The 20,971-nt window shown below is 28.3% G+C and overlaps 2 protein-coding genes across 3 annotated transcripts in view; both read left to right on the top strand.

Moving 5' to 3' along the window:
• Positions 1–20,971, top strand: part of LOC123275055 (TOX high mobility group box family member 3-like) — a 398,558-nt gene that overhangs the window by 84,095 nt on the left and 293,492 nt on the right. The gene's annotated exons all lie outside the window — the stretch shown is intronic.
• Positions 590–1,845, top strand: LOC123275057. The gene is made up of 2 exons (XM_044742962.1): positions 590–885; positions 961–1,845. The coding sequence occupies exons 1-2, from the start codon at positions 714–716 to the stop codon at positions 1,338–1,340; spliced, it is 552 nt and encodes a 183-aa protein (XP_044598897.1). The 5' UTR covers positions 590–713; the 3' UTR covers positions 1,341–1,845.

Raw genomic sequence — 20,971 nt, 5'->3', positions numbered from 1 at the left:
GGACATTTTTTTATGTTGTTCTAGCAAATATTAGGTCAGTTACGATGGAGATTCAGAAACGAACAGACTAACTTATACATCGTTATACGTAGTTATGCCATCTTCAAATGTCTAAAGATATCTGCAATGTAAAATATAAGTTGTTTAATTAAAAAAAAAATCAGTTAATGTGAATCGATGTGATTATGTTGATTGTGAAAATGAGAATGAAAGAGATTATATTGATTTTTATGTTTATAAAAGTTGTTGTCAGATAACAACTTACAGTTCGCTTCAAACTGATTCAGACGTTCTTTTTTACAGCCATGTGGTAATTGATTATTTTTTTGCTTTAATACTATTCACCAATTAATTTGATTTTTTCACTGACTTATAATTTACAGAAACGACTCCTTGAATTTTGTTTTTCTAACCTCCTCAATCCTGTTGTTATTACTGAAGATTTGTATGATAAAATTCACAAGATTCCATGAGAAATCGTAGAGCCACCTACAATTATTTTCGATAAAAATTTTGAATCCAAAGAAATTCAAGTTTTTAATCCGAGATACCCGACATATGTACTGTCGGTTTCTGGGCCGATTCATAAATTAAAAGCGCTGTTCGATAATTTAAAATCAACAACAACGTGGAGTGTGGAGTCTTACTTTTTCATCGTTGAAGTAGAAAATACTTGTGAAAACGCTAATGAAATTCTCAAATTATTATAGAAGATGGATTTACTGTCATCTTATTATTTGTGTCGAGAATCTGATTCTGGCAATTTGATCATCTACAATTACAACCCATTTACCAACTATGCACCATATCCATGGAGAAGCGCTGAAACAACTAGTCAAGAAATTGCTGAGAAGGGAACATTATTTCATCAATATTTCGATAATGGTAAATTTTTATAAAATTAATATAAATCATTTGATTCATAACTTTTGACTAACGAAATTTTATAATGAATTACAGATCAGAGAGTTTGTCACAACATTACCTTTGACAAAACTAAAACGCTTGGCAATCATAAAATTAAGACAATGATAACATTTTCATTACCAAATGCTACTCGTGATGATGTGATTGATATTAGGAATGTAAATTTTAAATTGATTGAAGATCCAAAAAAACCATCTGTGAATCTCTTATTCGATGTCTTGAATATAACACCATCTCTATATATTATTCACCCGGGTGCTGTGATTGATGCTTCAAAGAAAGGATACCTGAAAGCATTAGTTAGTGGCAATTACGACATTATCGGAAGAAATATGCCTATTGCGAAAACTAATTATGAATATACTGATATACTGACTTATTATGGAGTAATTCAATTTTCAATATTAACTTAAAAACGTACTTTCTTGGCAATAACCTGTCAAATTGTCAGTGAACACAATTATGAAATAATTTTACTTTCGATCATTGTTATACTATCAGTTGCTATTTGTATAGTAATACACAATTACTTTGCATTCAGTGTTTCTCTTCTAGATGTTTTTAGTCTGATATTTAATATGGGAATAATGACGCCTCTCGGTAGATTGTCGATGCGGATTGTGTTTGTCATAGCATCTTTTTTTATTTTTTCGGCATCTTCAGCTATTCAGAATGAAATATCGGCTCTTTTAGCGGGACCGTCTCGGTACAGTATTGACACTTTGCAAAACTTGTTCGATCATCGTTATCATGTCTTTTATGATCAGGAATTGGATCAGGATATCTTAAATCAAAATATATGGGTTACTGACGATGACAAAAAATTTTTGCATGCTTGTGGTTATAGTAAACTATTTCAATGCTCCAAAAATGCTCGTGCAAATTCTACAATCGCTTGTATTTATAAAACTTCTTTACAATTAACATTCATAAAAAAAATTCAAATTTGTACATTTCTAAAAATCCAGTTTTTACAAAATATTATGCTTCGTGGACCCGGAAGAACTGGGCCCTGAAAAATAAATTTGACACAATCGGACGGAGAGTATTTGATTCCGGGCTTACAAATTATGATGATAGATTCAAGATTATTAATCGATTAAAGAAAATAAGAAAGGAAGATAGAATTAGAGCCTCTGAGTGAATGGACGAAGTAACTGAAAACGACTTAATACCTACTTACAAAATTTTTGGAGTTAGTTTGATCATAGCGTTATTAATCTTTTGTGTCGAAGTAATAATAGAAAAAATATCCACTTATTCTAAAATCGATCATAAACAAACGATGTCAAAAGTTGAACCAAAAATTGAGCGCTCTAAGCGCCGAAAGACTATCAAAAAACACAAGCGTAATCGTAATAAAAGATCATGGTATCCGTGAAAATAATTTTTTGATAGTGTGAATTTATTTTAAGGGTCTAAAAACGCACATACCGTGTATTGATTTTAAAATAAGTCAGTATTTTTTCAATGGAATAATAAATTTATATTGCATGTTTTGTTGTGTGATGAGTGATGATAATATATCAATGGATTAATTTACTTAGAACTGAAATGAAATATATTATCATGTTATTTACTATGTAATAATGAAAAATATATTGTTGTGTTATGAAAATCTCAATTTATATTTATTGACAGCCATAACTACTTGTTTTTTTTTCCAAATTTTTTTTTTAATAGATTGAATCTAAATTGATATATAGTAGCGCTCACACGGAAAAAAAATATCGCTCTCAGAGCCATACTGTAATGCTGCTGTAGCTATCCCCACTTGACTAACTGTTAGATTCTTACTAGAGCCATCTAGTAGATCGCTCTGACAGGAATACATTAGTTAGCTAAAATAGCTAAACCGTACTGCTGGGAGAGCCAAACGGGATTGCTGAGAGCTGTAAACGCCTCGCTGTAGTCTCAGATTTCGCGCGCAGTCTTGTGTGTTGACATATTTCATAACCTCAAAAATATTTGTTTTGTTAATCGTGAATTCACTGATGACTACCAAATAAAATATTATTTATGGATTGATGCAAATTTATTTATTATATCGAGTAATAAATTAATTTTACAGTAATGGACAACTAATAAATTAGTGCATAGCTTATATTTTTTTTATTTTTAAACAAATTTAAACTTAGTTAAAACAAAAAAATTATACTGAAAGTTTTTTTTCTAATTTTTAGACATTTTTTTTTAATTGTTATTTTTGTATATTTATTTATTATTTTTTAAAATTGTCAAACTTTTGATTATAATTTTATTTAATGACGTTAAAGTTAACAGTCACTTGATAATTTTTTAATTTTATTTAACAAATAAATTTTTTCTGAAAAATTATTTTTAAAAAATTGGATTTATGATTTTTTTAAATTTCTACATGTCAAATTTTTTTTTCATTTTTTTTTACCATAATTTATTTTTAAAAAAATTCTAAAAATTATTAAATATCTGCTAAATTAATTTTCAATTATATTTATTAGTGATAAATAATATGGAAGCATATTTTTGTTTAAATTATAATTTATTATGATAATTATGAAAATTTTTCATTGACCTTTTTTATGTCATTTAATTTAATTTTTTTATTCAATCAAAATTAAATAAATAATTTCAAATTCATCAATTAATAAATATAATTCTTGAAATTATTATTTATGAATATTATTATGAATTGAAATCATTATTTATAAATATTGTTATTCAGTTAATAGATATTGGTACGTGTGTATGTGGTTATGTTAGACGGAGCCGTTGAAAAATGTAGTTAGCGATTCTAGCTAACTAAAGTATTCCTACCAGAGCCATACAGTATTGCTACTGTAGGAAAACGTTTTGCTGTCGTAGCACTCTACGAGTAGCTCTCTAGTAGATGGCTCCAGTAGCAATATTTTTTTTTCCGTGCAAAAGTACTTTGACAAATATATTTAATGGTTTAATTAAACCGGTCGTTGTTCGTAACAGAAAGTTTAGTTTTTAAAATATTTGGAAAATGGTGGCTCCAAAGTATTTTGACATTGTTGAAAAAAACTAACGCATAATATTGTCAAAATACTTTTGAGCGCTACTGTAATTTTATCAATTTACAAAATTTTCTACTTTTTATGACTCTTAAAAATTACAATATTGACAAATTGTTTTTCAATGTTTTTTAATATAAATCCAAACAATGTAATACAGGAAGTACGAGAAACAGGTATGTTAAAAACTTAAACCTCAAAATGACACATGTAATAAATTTGTATAAACTTTAATTTGCAAAGAATTTGAATGGAAATGTCGATAATGCAATATTATTATGCATTTATTATTATTAATATTTATCCGTATTTATCATTTTGATAACTTTAGGGTAACATCTGATATCTTAAGTGCATGCGTTTTATATCCATAAAGTGAAAACGATATTCAAGTCTGTTTTATGAATACATAAATAATGATATGCATGCACATTTGACATTCTGAGCCTTCAGGTACGATATTCATTGAATTCTCCATGAAAGAAACTCTCGGTATACATTACGATTATACCTTTTATATTTTATTCTTTTTGTCACTGAATTCCATCTACTATTCATGCATTAGTTGTTTTTTTTTGTGTTTTTCATTTTTTTAATGTCCTTCATGAACTCGTTCTCAAGGTAAAATAAATTCTCTTCTTTATCCAATTGCTTGTCTCTGTACGATATATTAACGTTACTATTCAATCGTACGTTGAAATTTTCCAAAAAATAAATTCTTTTGTCAGCGATCAAGCACTTGAATAAACTCTTTTTAACCAATTTGCTATTTGGAGGTACTTTTTTCTCCTCGTAATTCATTGTGTCTAATTACACGGAGATTACCGGTGACGTTATCCGAAACCGGAGATATGACTATAGGCTTCCCTCATATCCGCTAGATCGTGAGGGTTTAACTTGGACCTAGATTCGCCTTGATTAAGAGTTATAAATACCCTGGGGGTTAAGTTTATCCGTCCCACCAAATCCAGTCGTGAATCGAACGATCCTAAACTACACTCGCGTCGATACATTTACAAATTTATACATACAGACATTTCCACTCATTGCCAAAAAAAATATCAAACTTTTCAAATTTTATTTTATTTTATTTATTTATTTATTCAATTTTTATGCCTAGGCAAATAGACGAATAACAAAAGTATTGATAAGTTTATAGTAAAGTACACGTGTTATAAAATTAAATTTAAAAGACGAACAGGATCAATTTTATGAAGCTTTATGATTTGAAATAATTTTAATAGTATAGATATAAGCTCTGAAATATAATTATGATGAGAAATAGAACAATATCTATTAATTGAGGAAATAAAAATAATAGGGTCTAATAAGGGAAATGCTTAAATGTTGAGAGCAAATTATAACAATTTAATGAGGCAAATTTCAAGTTTCACTTGAGCCAAGAAAATATTTTTCTTCCTAGTTATTTTCTTTAGAAAAAAATTTTTTTTTGACAAGAAATTTCACTTATTCCAACAAAATTAATTCCTTTGCTTTAAGAAATACGTAGCTTGATCCAAGAAAATTTATTTAAGTCAAGAAAATCTTGTTATTTTGAGAAAATTTAGCCTCGAAGCTCCAAAAAATTTAGTTCTTGATAGAAGTAAATTTTCTTGTCTTGAGAAAATTTCTCTCTTGCTCCAAAAAATTAAATATAAAGATAAAAGTAAATTTTCATTAATATTTTCATTGATTAACATGTCAAATAGGAAGACCAAATAATATTTCATCATTTTTTTTCATTCAATATGTATAATTGCACGCTAAAATAATATAAAATGGGTATCAAATATTCAAGAGAAAAATTTTCTCAAGGAGAAAATTTTTTTCTCAGCTGAAGTAGGTGGCGCTGCTGTCCTAAAGTATCTAAAAATCTTGATCAAATATAAAAATTTATTGTATCAAGTATTTATGATAATTTGAATTAAGAAAAAATTACCACCAAGAAAAGAATTTTTCGAAAAATTTTTACTTCGACCAGCGCAACTTTGGTCTTTCTTCAGGCACCCGAAAATTTTCTTGAGCCAAGAATTTTGTTCTCCAGTCAACAAATTTTTCTTTCTGTGTATAGAAACACTTGAAATGTTGAAGCTCATCAAAGCACTACAAAAAATTTACTCAAATTTTTTTGTCAAGTATAAATTATTCACTTAACAAAAATATCTTATGCAGTATTTTTTTCAATGATAAATAAATATTTGCGACTGATATAAATTTCGGCTGTAAAAAAATTCAAGGGAAGCAAAATCGGCTCTCTTCAGATCAATGCAAATAATTTTTAAGTTTTCAAGAGCTAATTTGAATTTAAAATATTTATCAAGAGCACTTGAGTTGCCCAAAAAAATTATTTGTTTCACTTAAAATTTTATTTAATTCTTTATTATAAAAAAAGTATTAAAAATTAAAAAATTTCAACTTACAAAATATAATTTAATTGCAATTAAAACCTTCTGATATTTTCCGATCGCATCGAATTCTCCGATAAGTCCCGATAATCTCGGTTTATAGCCACCCTGTTACACTTATATGGTAAATAACAAACATTTTAAATGACCTTTTAAAGTCATAATTAAAACCTGGAGTTGGATCATTTTTTTCCGTTAGGTTACACGCTTTTTAACTGTAATCACGAAAAAACTAGTCCTGCATAATATCACAATCAAATGCTAATGTGACTCCTCGTTAAGCTGATACATTTAAATATAATTAGTGTAAAAAAGTTTTTTTTTTTATTTTATTTCTCATGCAAACAATCAATAAAAATAAAAAGGATTTTCATTAAATTTGTGGGAGCCAATATAGGAAGAATTAATATAAAGTCTTTTGTGACTTTAATACTATTCATGTGAATTGTGAATATATATATAAGTGTAGTGCGTGTATGTTTCCATGTGGTGCGACCTTGGCAGTCAGGAATCCGGTTCGACAACATGGATCGACACAATCCACTGGCGTAAGAGTTGAGGCCTTTATATATATGTATTTTAAAACCCTTTCGTCTTCAGCGAGCTCATTACTTCTTTCTTCACGTTACGGTCAACTTTGTTATAAACATAATACAGCAAAGAATAAAAAAAATATTTTCTAACGACCAAAAAAAAATCTTTCTGGTCATTAAATCAACATTTTAAGTTATTAGGTAATTATGGCGACGGTTTTTTTTTTAAAAAAAAAAGATGATTAATATTTGATAAAAAATAATATAACATTTTTATACTTTAAACTCTTGAGATAACGTTAATTTATAATTTTGAAAGGAGGAAATAAATCACAAAATTATTCGTCCAACGTGTGTATATATTGTATATTACCTTTTTTTTGCTTGCTTAACTCTGTTGGGTACGACGATGAAGAAACGTCTTCGTTAGTACCTTAACGGGGCAAGATGATAAAAAAAAAAGGTTTAAATCGTGATGAAGAGAGATGATTAAATACGAGTTAGAAAAAGATAAATAAGAAAATAAAACGTGACTAATAGAACACGTGGTTCACATCACGTTTTTAAATCTCGAAAAAAATTTATGTTATTATCGTTAATTTGTAATTTAAGGGCGTTAGTGATGTAAAAAGAAATATAAAGATTTTTTTGTGAAAAATAAAATAATTGAACTTTTAAATCCCGAGTCAGAATAATAAACAGAACAATTTTTAATTGTTTTTAGCGATATTTTTTTAGTAGGTTTTATTTACATATAAAAGTTCAATTAAATTATTTTAAGACATACACGGAGAAAAATTAATTATACTACCTACTATACAAAAATAGTAACTCCTACTATCTAAAATAGTAATAAAATTGTTTTGAGTTACTATGGTAACCGTCACCATAGTAACCGTTGCTATGGTAACCGTCACCATAGTAACCGTTGCTATGGTAACCGTTGTCATAGTAACCGTTGTTATGGTAACCGTTGCTATGGTAACGGTTGCTATGGCGAATTTTTTCCACTAAAATAATCATAACTTTTATTAAAAAGTTGATGTGACGTTTTCATTGTTGTCGCTTTTCGTTACTATGGTGACCTTTTTTGGCAATGGTTATCATAGCAACGGTTACCATAGCAACGATTACCACGGCAACGGTTAAATATTAATGAGTAAAATTTGAAAAAATATTGATTAATTAAATTGTCGATAATAAACATTTTGACAGAAGCGCGCAAAGCGCGTTCGATTTTCTAGTTATTATAAATTATAACTGTTACAATCGAAGATGGTAACTGTAACCATCTCAGATTGAAAAAATTCTGGAAGAAAAAATAATATAAATTTACTTAATTAAATCCTTTATTTAGATCCATATTCTAGATAATTTACATATTTTTGTTTGAAATATTAAAATATTTTAAATTCCCTTCAAAATTTTTTTTTAAAAATTTTATTTTTTTGAAAATTTAAAATTTTTTTTTTGAAATTTTAATTTTTTTTTTTTAGTTTGAATTTTATTGAAAATTTTGATTTCTTTGGAAATTTCAAATTTTTTTTTTCAAAAATTTGACGTTGAAACTTATTTTAGACAAATAAAAATTTAAATATAATTTCAATCCGAATTTAATCCCGATTTTTTGTGCATTACAGCTGCTTTTAGTTTATTCAGAAATGCATCCACGGTAACGCAGATTCTTAATTTTTTAAATATTTTTTACTAGTTTAGATAGTAATTATTATTATTACTGATGGTAACTACAACCATCAGGTTATATTAGGAATTACGATTTTGATAATAGTAGTTACTAATTAAAATAATAACAGTTATTATTACTGATTACCATCATAATAGTAATAGTTACCATCAGGATGGTAAATATTACAATTCAGATGGTTTACTTAATTATTTAAATAATATTTACTACTATCGAATTCAGTTAATAGATTTTATCATAACTAAATAATAAACTCTACTATAAAATTTTCTCCGTGTAACAGCCTTTTTTTTATTCATTAAATTTAAATAAAAAAAATCATAATTAGATACAGCGTATTTGTTGGTAGGCTGACATTAAATTTTTAATGAGAATATATCACGATGACATGAAGTACAAAGATTTATAATTAATAGTTAAAAAAAAAAATGATTAATTGGGTGACGTAGTTGTCAATCAAGTTTTTTATTGATCTAAAAGAAAAAATAATTATATAATAATTTGTGTCGTAATAATACAAGACTTAAATAAATTAATTTCTTACTTACATTTACACGTTTGTGCATGTATTAATAATCTGCTTAAAAAAATACTGATTTACTAACTGGAATTTATTTTAAAAATTATAATTCCAAGCTATTAAAATTTACTTAAAAAAAAATATTATTTCAATCTTAAACAATATTTTTTCTCCGTATCAGTGCAGTAAATTTTCAGCAATAAAACTTTAACGATTAACATAAATAGCAATTGTATTTTTCTCTCAGTTAATTAGCGAGACAGAAAGCAAAACAATTAAACGGTATAGCTACTATTTTATTTAAATTATTTTATTATCAACCAATAAATCTATTAACTAATTAAACAATAAATAAAACTTTCACATAATTATCTCAAGCCTATCAAATTCTCGCATCAATAAATTTTTTAATCTCACTTGTCGTCAGCTCTGAGCCATAATTTATTATTTTTAGTTATACTAACATTTATCCGAACTGGAGTAAGTACTCTACGCTGTAACTTCAAATAGGGCGAAGAACAAACTTTCACTTTGTTTATACATATTACATATACCACACAGAGTATACGTACATGCACATATTTAATTTAAATTCATTGACATGAACAAGATGTATGTTCACTAAAAGACGACATGTAATTGCTCGTTATACATAAAATAAAATGAAATGAAATAAATAATAATCAAAGTAAAAAATGAACCGCATGTTGCGCGGACCTTTCTCTAAAGGTGTTATTATCTTCTGACATGGTAAACACATTTGCATGATCGATAATTGTTTTTTAATGAAAATAGATCAAATGACAAGGTTTTATTGATTAATTAATGTTAAGATTTATGGACGTAATTTTATGAAAAGAATTTTAAGCGACTAAACTGTTGATAAATATTATTATACACAGAAGGAAAAATTTATTGACTGGAGAACAAAATTCTTGGCTCAAGAAAATTTTCGGGTGCCTGAAGGAAGACCGAAGTTGTGTTGGCCGAAGTTGGAAGTCATTTTTTCTTAATCCATAGATTCGGTAGAATCTGGCGCCAAGTTCCGTTCAAATCCGTTGTAAATGGAGCGCCAGACTACCGACTGTGTTTACTGTAAGCAGAACGGTATTTTGAGGTTGCAAAATTTTATTTAATTCTACGGTACTTCTTGTTCCTAAATTTTATATTATAACAGTAATTCATGCTTTATTTTACTGATGTTAATTAATTATATTCAATTATAATAATTAATCTACTTTAAATTATTAAATTTTATCAGCACAAACTATAGCAAGCTCAAAAATTTCGATCCTGACTTTTTTTCTATGTAAAAAGTGACATGCCACAGACTAAATAATTCGAGAATGCGTGGTAATCATCCAATAGATGGGAAACTACAGTTAAAAAAATACATTTCACAGCTTGCATCTACATCCGCCAGGGTGCGCTGGAATTGTTTTTACATAAACTGTAGCTTCAAGAGGATAGTTTGCTATAAAAAATGCAGCCAACGCGAGATTTAAGTTGGTACCAATTTTAAATTTTTATTATAATTACAAAAAATACTAAAATCCGAACAAAAACAGTTTCACTGTAAAAAAAATCGCGCCAAGTCCACGTTCATAAGACTATTAAGAAAAAAAAATTTCTTATTTCTTTACAAAAAAATATAATAAAAAAAAAATAAAAAAATCCAAGTAACCGATATGATTGTATTTGATTTTCGGAAATTAAAAAAAATTTTATTGTAAATTTGAAAATTAAAAAAAAAAATTTTGGAACGTACTTGGTGTGCGTCATTGTGTATTTCAATTTTTTTAAAGTCCTGATAAATAGATTTTACGAATTTCATTAAAAGTAAAATATTTTGCAACCACGCACACTAAATGTTCCAAAATTTTTTTTTTAATTTTCAAATTTACAATAAAATTTTTTTTAATTTCCGAAAATCAAATACAATCATATCGGTTACTTGGATTTTTTTATTTTTTTTTTATTATATTTTTTTGTAAAGAAATAAGAAATTTTTTTTTCTTAATTGTCTTATGAACGTGGACTTAGCGCGATTTTTTTTTACAGTGAAACTGTTTTTGTTCGGATTTAAAATATCATAAATACTTGATACAATAAATTTTTATATTTGATCAAGATTTTTAGATACTTTAAGGAAGCAGCGCCACCTAGTTCAGCTGAGAAAAAAATTTTCTCACCTTGAGATAATTTTTCTCTTGAATATTTGATCCCCATTTTATATTATTTTAGCGTGCAATTATACATATTGAATGAAAAAAAATGATGAAATATTATTTGATCTTCCCATTTGACATGTTGATCAATAAAAATATAAATTAAAAATTTTTTTTTTCTAAAGAAAATAATTAGAAAGAAAAATATTTTCTTGGCTCAAGTGAATCTTTTTTTCTGTATAACATCATTTTTTATTTTTTATTAAATCATCTGTAATGTCAAGTAAATTGTAGAAATAAAAAAATTATTTCTCTAAAAGAGAAACAGCCAATTAAATAATCCTCCAACTGTTTTCTTGGAGACAAAAAAACCAATCATTTTTTAAATTAGAATAAATCTCTTAAATCAAATCCTTCAACTCTATAAATAAAAAATAAATTATGCCTAATAAATCTATATTTATAGAAACGTCCATTAAAAATGATGATTGACGTTTCATTAAAATAGAATATACTTGACAGTTGACTTCCTCCATTACTTAAAATATTAATTTTAAATAAAATAACTCGAAAGATAAATTGATTTGTGGACATAATTACCTACAAAATCAGAGCTGCAAGTTAAATATATAATTAATTAATTAATTTTAATAACAAAAACTTTTAAATTTTACGTAATCAAATAAAGCAATACGGAAATCTAACTTCAGGAAAGCAATCGTATTAAATCCAATAAATTACAAATAAAATCTCAACTTAAATCTGACATCTCTAAACATAGCTCATGCACTAGAAATATTTTGAATCTAAATTGGCTCGCTCTAAAATAACTAAACTAAACTATTTTTCCGTCTAAAGAGAGTTTAAATGAAATATCTCTTCTCGGATCTTTTAATCAATTTATTTGATTTATTTTCATCCATACTATATTTATCTAAGAGTGAATGAGAATAAATACTTGGTTTATAGTACAGTACTATAATACGTGATATGTGCACTCGTCACATTTACAAGCAAATAATAAAATCAACTTTCTCTATGATATATATCCATTAAATATAAGTTAAGTGAAGCAAGCAAGTTCGATTGCTCATAAAACTATTTAACTGACGTGGCTTATACGAGCTCGTAAATATTACTCCGACTGCCTAATGCATTTATAAGTCCTGAAACGAAAACTAGGTAACCCTCTTTACTTACGCTACTCTTATTCTCATCCATATATATACTAGTCACACACTGCAACTAGTTTTTATGTCCGCGAACAGATAATAGATAATAGAAGAGTCGTTAATATTTTTAAAGCGAGATCACTCAACTGTTAGCCGTCACAGTTAACAAATAACAACACATACACAGAAAAAAAGGTTTATTTGAGCCAAGAAAATATTTTTCTTCCTAGTTATTTTCTTCAGAAAAAAACTTTTTTTTGACACGAAATTTCACTTATTCCAACAAAATTAATTCTCTTGCTTTAAGAAATACGTATCTTGATTCAAGAAAATTTATTTAAGTCAAGAAAAGCTTGTCTTAAGAAAATTCAGCCTCAAAGCTCCAAAAAATTTAGTTCTTGATAGAAGTAAATTGCACGACTCATGATGCGAAGCATCAGAGAGTGCTTTACGATCGAAAAATTTTTTTCGCCTCATTTTGGCGGCTATTTTTATTATTATAGCCTTGTTAGTTCACGGAATCAAGATATTTTGCATACTATTGTCGAGATAATTTAATGGAGATTAATTTCATACTTTTTAAAAATTGATTTACTGCAATAGAATTGAGAAAAAAACACCAAAATAGGTCAAAAAATTTTCCTGTCCGTCATGTGTGAAACCCGGAAACACTGTAACTTGTGAAAAAATCCATTATTTGAGTTAAATTTTTTTTTTTTAAATTCTAATCGACGATTGTAGGTCACTGAATGCGAATGATTAATTAATTCAGTGTCGTTTAATTGCAATTAATAAAAAACGAAAACTACAAGACTGTATATCTATATATATCCATGTAAAATTAACATGGATGGTGATATATCTATATCTATACATATTATGTACATTTTATTCCACCAGGGGCGCTTGTGTAGTACCTTCCTACTACAGCTGTTTTTTCGGCAATTAATTTTGAACGACTTAAGTTTTTTTTTTTTTTTTTATATTTCATAATTAAATGAACATTATGAGTCGTGCACTTTTGGATTTTCCAAACTTTTTTTTTTCTCTTGAGAAAATTTCTTTCTTGCTCCAAAAAATTAAATATAAAGATAGAAGTAAATTTTCATTTATATTTTTATTGATCAACATGTCAAATGGGAAGATCAAATGATATTTCATCATTTTTTTCCATTCAATATGTGTAATTGCACGCAAAAATAATATAAAATGGGGATCAAATATTCAAGAGAAAAATTTTCTCAAGGTGAGAAAATTTTTTTCTCAGCTGAACTAGGTGGCGCTGTTTCCCTAAAGTATCTAAAAATCTTGATCAAATATAACAATTTATTGTATCAAGTATTTATGATAATTTGAATTAATAAAAAATTACCACCAAGAAAAGAATTTTTCGAAAAATTTTTACTTCAGCCAACACAACTTCGGTCTTCCTTCAGGCACCCGAAAATTTTCTTGAGCCAAGAATTTTGTTCTCCAGTCAACAAATTTTTCTTTCTGTGATTTTGATATTAAAATTCATTTTGCACTGAGAAAAAAAATACTTTTATTAAGAAAATTTTCTTGATACAAGAATTCATGTTCTTGAAAATTTTCAAGAATATATATTCTTAGCTCAAGAAATTGTTAAATTGATTGAAATAATTTTTACTTAATTTAAATAAAGCTATTCTTTTGTTTATCTGTTATCCAAAGATAAAAATTGATGTTCTTCTCTTCAGAAATTAATAACTAATCATAATAGAATATTTGATCGTCAGCGAGTTTCTTAAACCAAGAAATTGTTAATTGAGTAAAAATATTTATTTTTCTCAGTGTGATATTAAAATAATGAATTAAAAAAAACAATAATAAATTCTATTGACACTGTAATGTATTACAACTATTTTAGATAAAAATAACAAGCATAAGTACATATGTATTTAGACAAAAAGAATATGATGAGTAGGTATAAATCGTGTTCACATTGATTGATAGTTTCTTACGGACGCTTCTATGCAATTAAATGTCGACGCAAAAGAAAGAAAAAAACCATTAAAGTAAAAAATAACGCTGGGTATTAAATGTTTGTACACAATAGTTCTTGATCATTCTTAATGACAACGTACTGAAATCAAAGCGTCCTGAGGATAATTAATTACCGTTAAACGAATGGGTTTGTGTCGATCGACGATGTAAATCATTTGTCATTATTGTTTTGAAAAATAAAAAATGCATAACTCGTAATTTAACTTTGTTGACAGTTCTTTCAGACAATCGTAATAAATGAAGATAAAATATATCTACGTAGATAAATTATTTAATGTATATTACGGAGTATTAACAGAGAAAATTACGAAAGAATTTCGTAATTATAGTAAAAAAAAAAAAAAAAACAATGATAACAGTTTTTTTTTATATAAAATTTATTGCAAAGTCGAGAAGAAATTTAATATCGAAATTCTCTGACGCTTTTAATTAACAAAGAAATTTGAATGGAAATTCACACCGCATTTATCAGCGGGACAAGATTAATTTGTATTGAGCAGAATTTCAATCGATTTTGAAATATTTGAGGTCGAGGTTTCGTTATTTTTATTATCGTTTGTCGAGAATGTGGATGTGTTTTTTTTTCTCAAACATTCCAATTGACACTGTTGGTTAAAATTGCTCGGTAGAATGCACTTTGTTATTTCGTTTGATGCATCAACTTTAGCTAGGATATTTTCGATTCGATCTTTCGTTATTGATTGTTGCATAATAATCGTTACTTTCTTGATAATAACTTATAGTTGAGTCGTGGGATGATTAATATGAATGGAAATAGCGATGCAGTATAATTAAGAGTAAGAGACAAGAAAATAAGAATAGTAATGAGAAAGGAAGCTGGCTAATAAATATGAGTTTTATCAACATTTATAAGACTACAATGGTAATTGGTTAATGGCCATTATATGCAATGGTAATTAAGCCTGGATTTTTTATTTTTCGTACGCTAATTGTGTAAAAATTTCCTTCAATTGTGGCTCAAATTAACTATCACACTGTACGGAACAAAATTTATTGATTACTTCGAAAAAACTGAGGGAAAGTTATCACTACTCTACAAATTGATGAGTCAGATACCTGTAATTGATAATTTTTGATACTACTGTCACTTATCATTTTCAATTAATTTTAGGAATTAAATAATTGGAAGCAATACATCAGCTGGTATATTTTTTCTACTATTTCTACTAATTTAAATTTATATTGATCGCGTTCTGTTTTAAATTACAGCTCACTGTTTACTACTGTTGCGTGTAGGGAGGCTAGGACTTTATTTTACCTTTGGTACCTGATGCATTAAAAACAATTAGGAAAACGGTTGACCCTAAAGGCCATCCCTGCAACTTCCCGCTACCTCCATACCTAAGTGCTCAATAATTCACTTATTTTTTAAGCTCTTCGAGCTCAAAAATATAATTTTAGTGTAATTTTGAGCTCTCCGAGCTCAAATAAATCGCTGTTCTGTACTTTTGAGCTCTTCGAGCTTAATTATTGAATATATGATGGGCCCGGAGATAAGGCAGTTTTACGCGCGAACTCTACCTATTTATTTATCATTTTCTTATTTTTTTTCAATGATAAAATTTAAAAATAGAAGAATCAATTTACAAAGGACTATTACTAACATACTCCGGCCAAGTTTAATAATTTTTTGTTCAAAAATTACTTGGTCAAAAAGCGTCTCAGTCTTTTGTCCAAAATTTGAATATTCTCCGTCCTACAATTATGGCTCTTTACCGTAAGATGGACGGTGGTGTTTATTACTCGGTAGGTCTTATTCGGTGACCGAATGGTAGTTACGGACAATGTCTCGGATAGCTTAACTGGTAGAGCCTTTGGCGCGTAACCAAACGATCCGGGTTCGAGTCCCGGTCTGGGCTGTCTGAATTATTTTTTCGGTTACCGAAAAATTCCTACTGAGTAAGGTCCCTCCTCCCCCCTTTTATCCTTTATTTCCCCAGTTCCCAAATTTGTCTTTAGTGACAAATTTAGCTATAAATTATGGCAACCAAAAATTGAGCGCTTTAAACGCCGAAAGACTATCAAAAAACACAAGCAAAATCGTAATCGAAGATCGTGATTACCTTGAAAATAATTTGTTGATGGTGTGAATTCATTTTAAGGGTTTAAAAATGCACATACTGTCTATTGATTATAAAATAAACCAGTATTTTTCCAATGAAATAATAAATGTAAATTGCATGTTTTGTTGTGTGATGTGACGATAATATCACAATCGATTTATTCACTTTGAACTGAAATGAAATAGATGACTACGTTACTTGTTTTGTAATGATGAAAAATATATTGAGTTAAAAAAATTCTATAATCATTCTTACTTTCAAATTTTCTTCATTAATTAACCATCTAACCATAAAACGAAAAAAAATATGTACGATAAATACAATGAAATTTCGCGGATAGATATAAGGAATGCTGAATGAATTCCTCTTCGACCTATCGAGCGCAGAATCAGTCTCTATAGAGAAGCAAAATGGCGACTGTAATGTTTGAAAGAACTAAATTCTGGATGGAAGGTACTTTAGTTATTCGCTTTTCTTTTAATCTACTTCTTAACTTTTTCACGTAATCCCTCGCCGTTTAATTTATCTCTCTCTTCACCCACTATTTGTGTTTCCATACACATACACATCACACTCATTCGCATCATAAAACTACTATAAATATATGCTTACAGATATTTATCCTTCTCTTTCATTTCTCATCGTTCATTTCTCGTCTCTTCTTCTCTGCGTTCTCATATTATGAAGCCTCCCACTGAGCCTTGCACTGTCTTTCTCTCTCGCGAAATCAATAAGCCATTCCCTGCTCTCTCATATCTATCATATATGTGATTATGTGTGCAGACTATTGACTACACAGACAGACCACGACAACAATATAACATCTCCCCATTTTACTATTTGTGAGCCGGAAACCTTACTTTTATAATCCATCTAATTAGATTTTAGGAAGTACATTAACGTTAATCCTCATATGAGCATTGTCTGCAAAAGCTATTGTACCAAACTGCTAAAGTCTACGAACTACTAATCAGATTTAAGTTAATTAATTTACTTGATTTGCTTTTTTACTTCTTTTTTTATTTTCTGTGATTATTTTTATTATATAAGGTTTTAATTGTGCAAGACGAAAAGAGAACAAAAAAATAAAAAAAAACGGAAGTAGTTTTTCGTTGAAGCTCAAGAGAGTAGTTAACACAAGTTGAATTCGTGATGACGGGACCACAGACGTAACCGCAAACCAGTAGGAAGGCGCACGTGCGGAGCGGCACACCGCTTGTTTCCCGCAGTGCTTCGGAAATAAAAATATTAAATACACATATACGTCTTTGAGCTATAAAATTTTCATTTAATTACTAGACAACATTTTTTAAAATTAATCTATTTTTTTAACTAAACTGTTAAAAATTATTTTTTTAAATTTTTATTAAAGATATTACTCGAAGAAAAAAATGTTTTTTTTTCGCTGAAGTTACTTTTTCACTTAGGTGGCTTCTGATGTGCAGCATCTTCAAATTTTTCCACTGCTTTGCATGCTCAGAAATTAATTTAAAAAAAAAACTAGCAACCTTGCAGTCACTATGTGACTATCAGGACTTGTGAACTATAAATAAATAAAATTTTGCTTTATTAAATAATGACTTTTGTTAAATTGCACTGTACTTTTTTAACTATTGACGTTTTTAAAGATATAAGCTCATCCCGATGTTACACTCATCAAGAGCTTTCATTTGAGTACCCACATGCATTTTTTATATATTTTTCATATTTACATATATGTAACATATATAAATATATGAAAAAATGATGTGGGTACTCAAATGAAAGGTCTCGATGAGTGTAACTTCGGGATGAGCTTATATCTTTAAAAATATCAATTGTTCATAAGATACAAGGTCATTTCTTTATTATGTTAAATTGCACTGTACTTTCTTAAATATTGATGTTTTTAAAGATATAAGCTCATCCCGATGTTACACTTATCAAGAGCTTTCATTTGAGTAACCACATGTATTTTGATATATATATATATATATATATATATATATATATATATATATATATATATATATATATATATATAACATATAAAAATATATGAAAAATTGATGTGGATACTGAAATGAAAGGTCTTGATGAGTGTAACGTCAAGATGAGCTTATATCTTTAAGAATGTCAATAGTTCACAAGATACAAGGTCATTTCTTAATTATGTATCTAGAGATAGAGCATTTTCGAATGCAGCCTAAATACTTATCATCATAAATTAACTATTGCCGAGAATAATATGAAACCTTGAAAAGGCACAAGTCCAGGTCAAGACTTATCCAACGATACCAAATTTAACCATAAAAATCCATTTTATCATATAAATACACTGACCACAAAATTTTGTTTAATCTCTTAATAATATACACTGATAGAAGGATTTCTTAGCATTTAAGAAGATTTCTTAGCATTTAAGAAGATTTCTTTGCATTTAAGAAATCATTTCTTAAACATCATTTCTTAGTATTTTAGAAATATTTCTTAAATACTAAGAAATCCTTCTATCAGTGTAGATAATTTTTATCTGTCACAAGCTAGAAAATTAAGAAAAAATAAATATAATTCTTTTTTTTTAAATGAAGATATTGATTTATATTTTAAAACTGAATTCTCTTAAAGCGAGATGATTAAGCAACCGTGCGCCCTCCGTCGGAGATTTTTAACACTACATTTGATCGAAAAATTGTGTATGGACATACCAAACCATATTAGAAAATTTTTTAACAGTTATAAGAGTACACTTCGGCAAAAAATTTCTTCCTTGTAATTAACAGAACAAATTACAGTAGATGTAGTTATAAAATAAATCGCAATTATCATCATAAGTAAGTTAAAGTTCACATTTGTAAAACAAAAAAGGAGCATTATGAGTGATAGAAAGTAGTTAGATCTGTTGGTTGGTGTACAACTGCAAAACAAGCGAATAAAACGTAATGGGGAAGTGAGCTCATTCGTTCGTATTCCAAACTTTCTGGTAACTCAGGCTGCAGTAGAATACAATGCCCGTGCAGAGAACTTTCTACCAAACCTAAACAAGTTTATTTAACTTCTCTTGGAGGAGCCCACCCTCTTACACCACCCCGTCTTTTTCACCCCCAGATAGACTTACCTGGACCTTCCTCCACTTCCGCCGCCACCTCTACCTCTTTTTACACTCACAAGTTCACCCCTCTGCTTTCATCCACGCTCTCTTTTACACCCTAGTCGTCTGTAACACTACATACATTTTGCACCCCGCCCTGTCCTTGCTGATTACCTTACACTCTAATATCTTTCTTCTGTCCGCTCACATAAATATACGAGTATGTATTATGTATATACATAGCATAACTAAAAGCTCTACACAGTAAACGCCCATCCACCTGCAATAACCCCCAAGTTTTCCAAAGTTTTCGACAGATTAACGACTATTGGAATTGTTCAAGTTATGGGCAAAGCTTTTGCAATGTTTGCGGGGCATAAAGGTGAATGCATGATTGGGTGGAAAAGCCACTGCTGGGATGTGGGTGGGAAAAGAGAATGAATATTAGAATTTTCTACTGTAGTTGTACAAGATTGAGTATGAAAAGTAAATGTATGAGTGAACCAAAATAAAGCTAAAGTTCACTCTCGTAGTACTTTTTTCCGTCTTTTCTCTTCGTTCTTCGTGTGTATTTTAAATTTTAGGTCTCGCTCTTATATTCGGGCAAAGAAATAATTTATACGAAATAAAAAACCCTTATAGTCGCATAGTAAACATTTTTTGAAATTTATTGAATTTAATCTCTCGTTAAATAGACCTTTATTTATTTACTTGACATTTTTTCGATGTTTATATCTTATAATTTAAATCATATAAATGCATTAAAATTTTTCATTTTACATTTGTTATTTAAATTATTTATAGTAAATCGTAAATCGTATCACACTTTAAGATTATTAGGCTTTAAGATTAGGCTTAGTGTAAAATCACGAAGTCACTATTTTCTAGCATGTGTTATTTACAGATAAGTGTTATTAGAGACTGGAGAACCGAAATTCCTTCGCTGCATATTCAAAAATGAAGATTCTGATATAAGATCGTCCAATAAACTTGCAGCTAAGAACAATTACGTCTCTTTTAAAAAACCTAATTTTGCTACTTCCCCCTTTGAGCACTTTTTTATTGTATCTAGTATTCGTTTATGGCAAGAGCTACCAAGTGATGTTATTAACTTCTATTCTCTCGAGAGCTTAAAAAATAAAGCGTTTGAATTCTTCCTTAATCTTGAGCTACCAAGCAGTTTGTAACCCTATTAAATTATCCAGTTTGGTTTGTTTGAAGTTATTCACATGTAACTCATATAATTTATTGTACTAGAAAATCGAACGCGCTTTGCGCGCTCCCGTCGAAATATTTATTGTCGACAATTTAATTAATCAATATTTTTACAAATTTAACTCATTTA

Source organism: Cotesia glomerata, linkage group LG1, assembly GCF_020080835.1.
Source record: "Cotesia glomerata isolate CgM1 linkage group LG1, MPM_Cglom_v2.3, whole genome shotgun sequence".
In the NCBI taxonomy this organism is placed as follows: Eukaryota; Metazoa; Arthropoda; class Insecta; order Hymenoptera; family Braconidae; genus Cotesia; species Cotesia glomerata.
The sequence above is the reverse complement of the archived record's forward strand: the minus strand, read 5'-3'. Positions and strand labels throughout refer to the sequence as shown.

Excerpts from the sequence above, each read along its gene's own strand:
- LOC123275057 (XM_044742962.1), top strand. The coding sequence starts at position 714 with ATGGATTTACTGTCATCTTATTATTTGTGTCGAGAATCTGATTCTGGC. Across the intron at positions 886-960 it reads TCATCAATATTTCGATAATG|ATCAGAGAGTTTGTCACAAC; the intron begins GTAAATTTTTAT and ends AATGAATTACAG.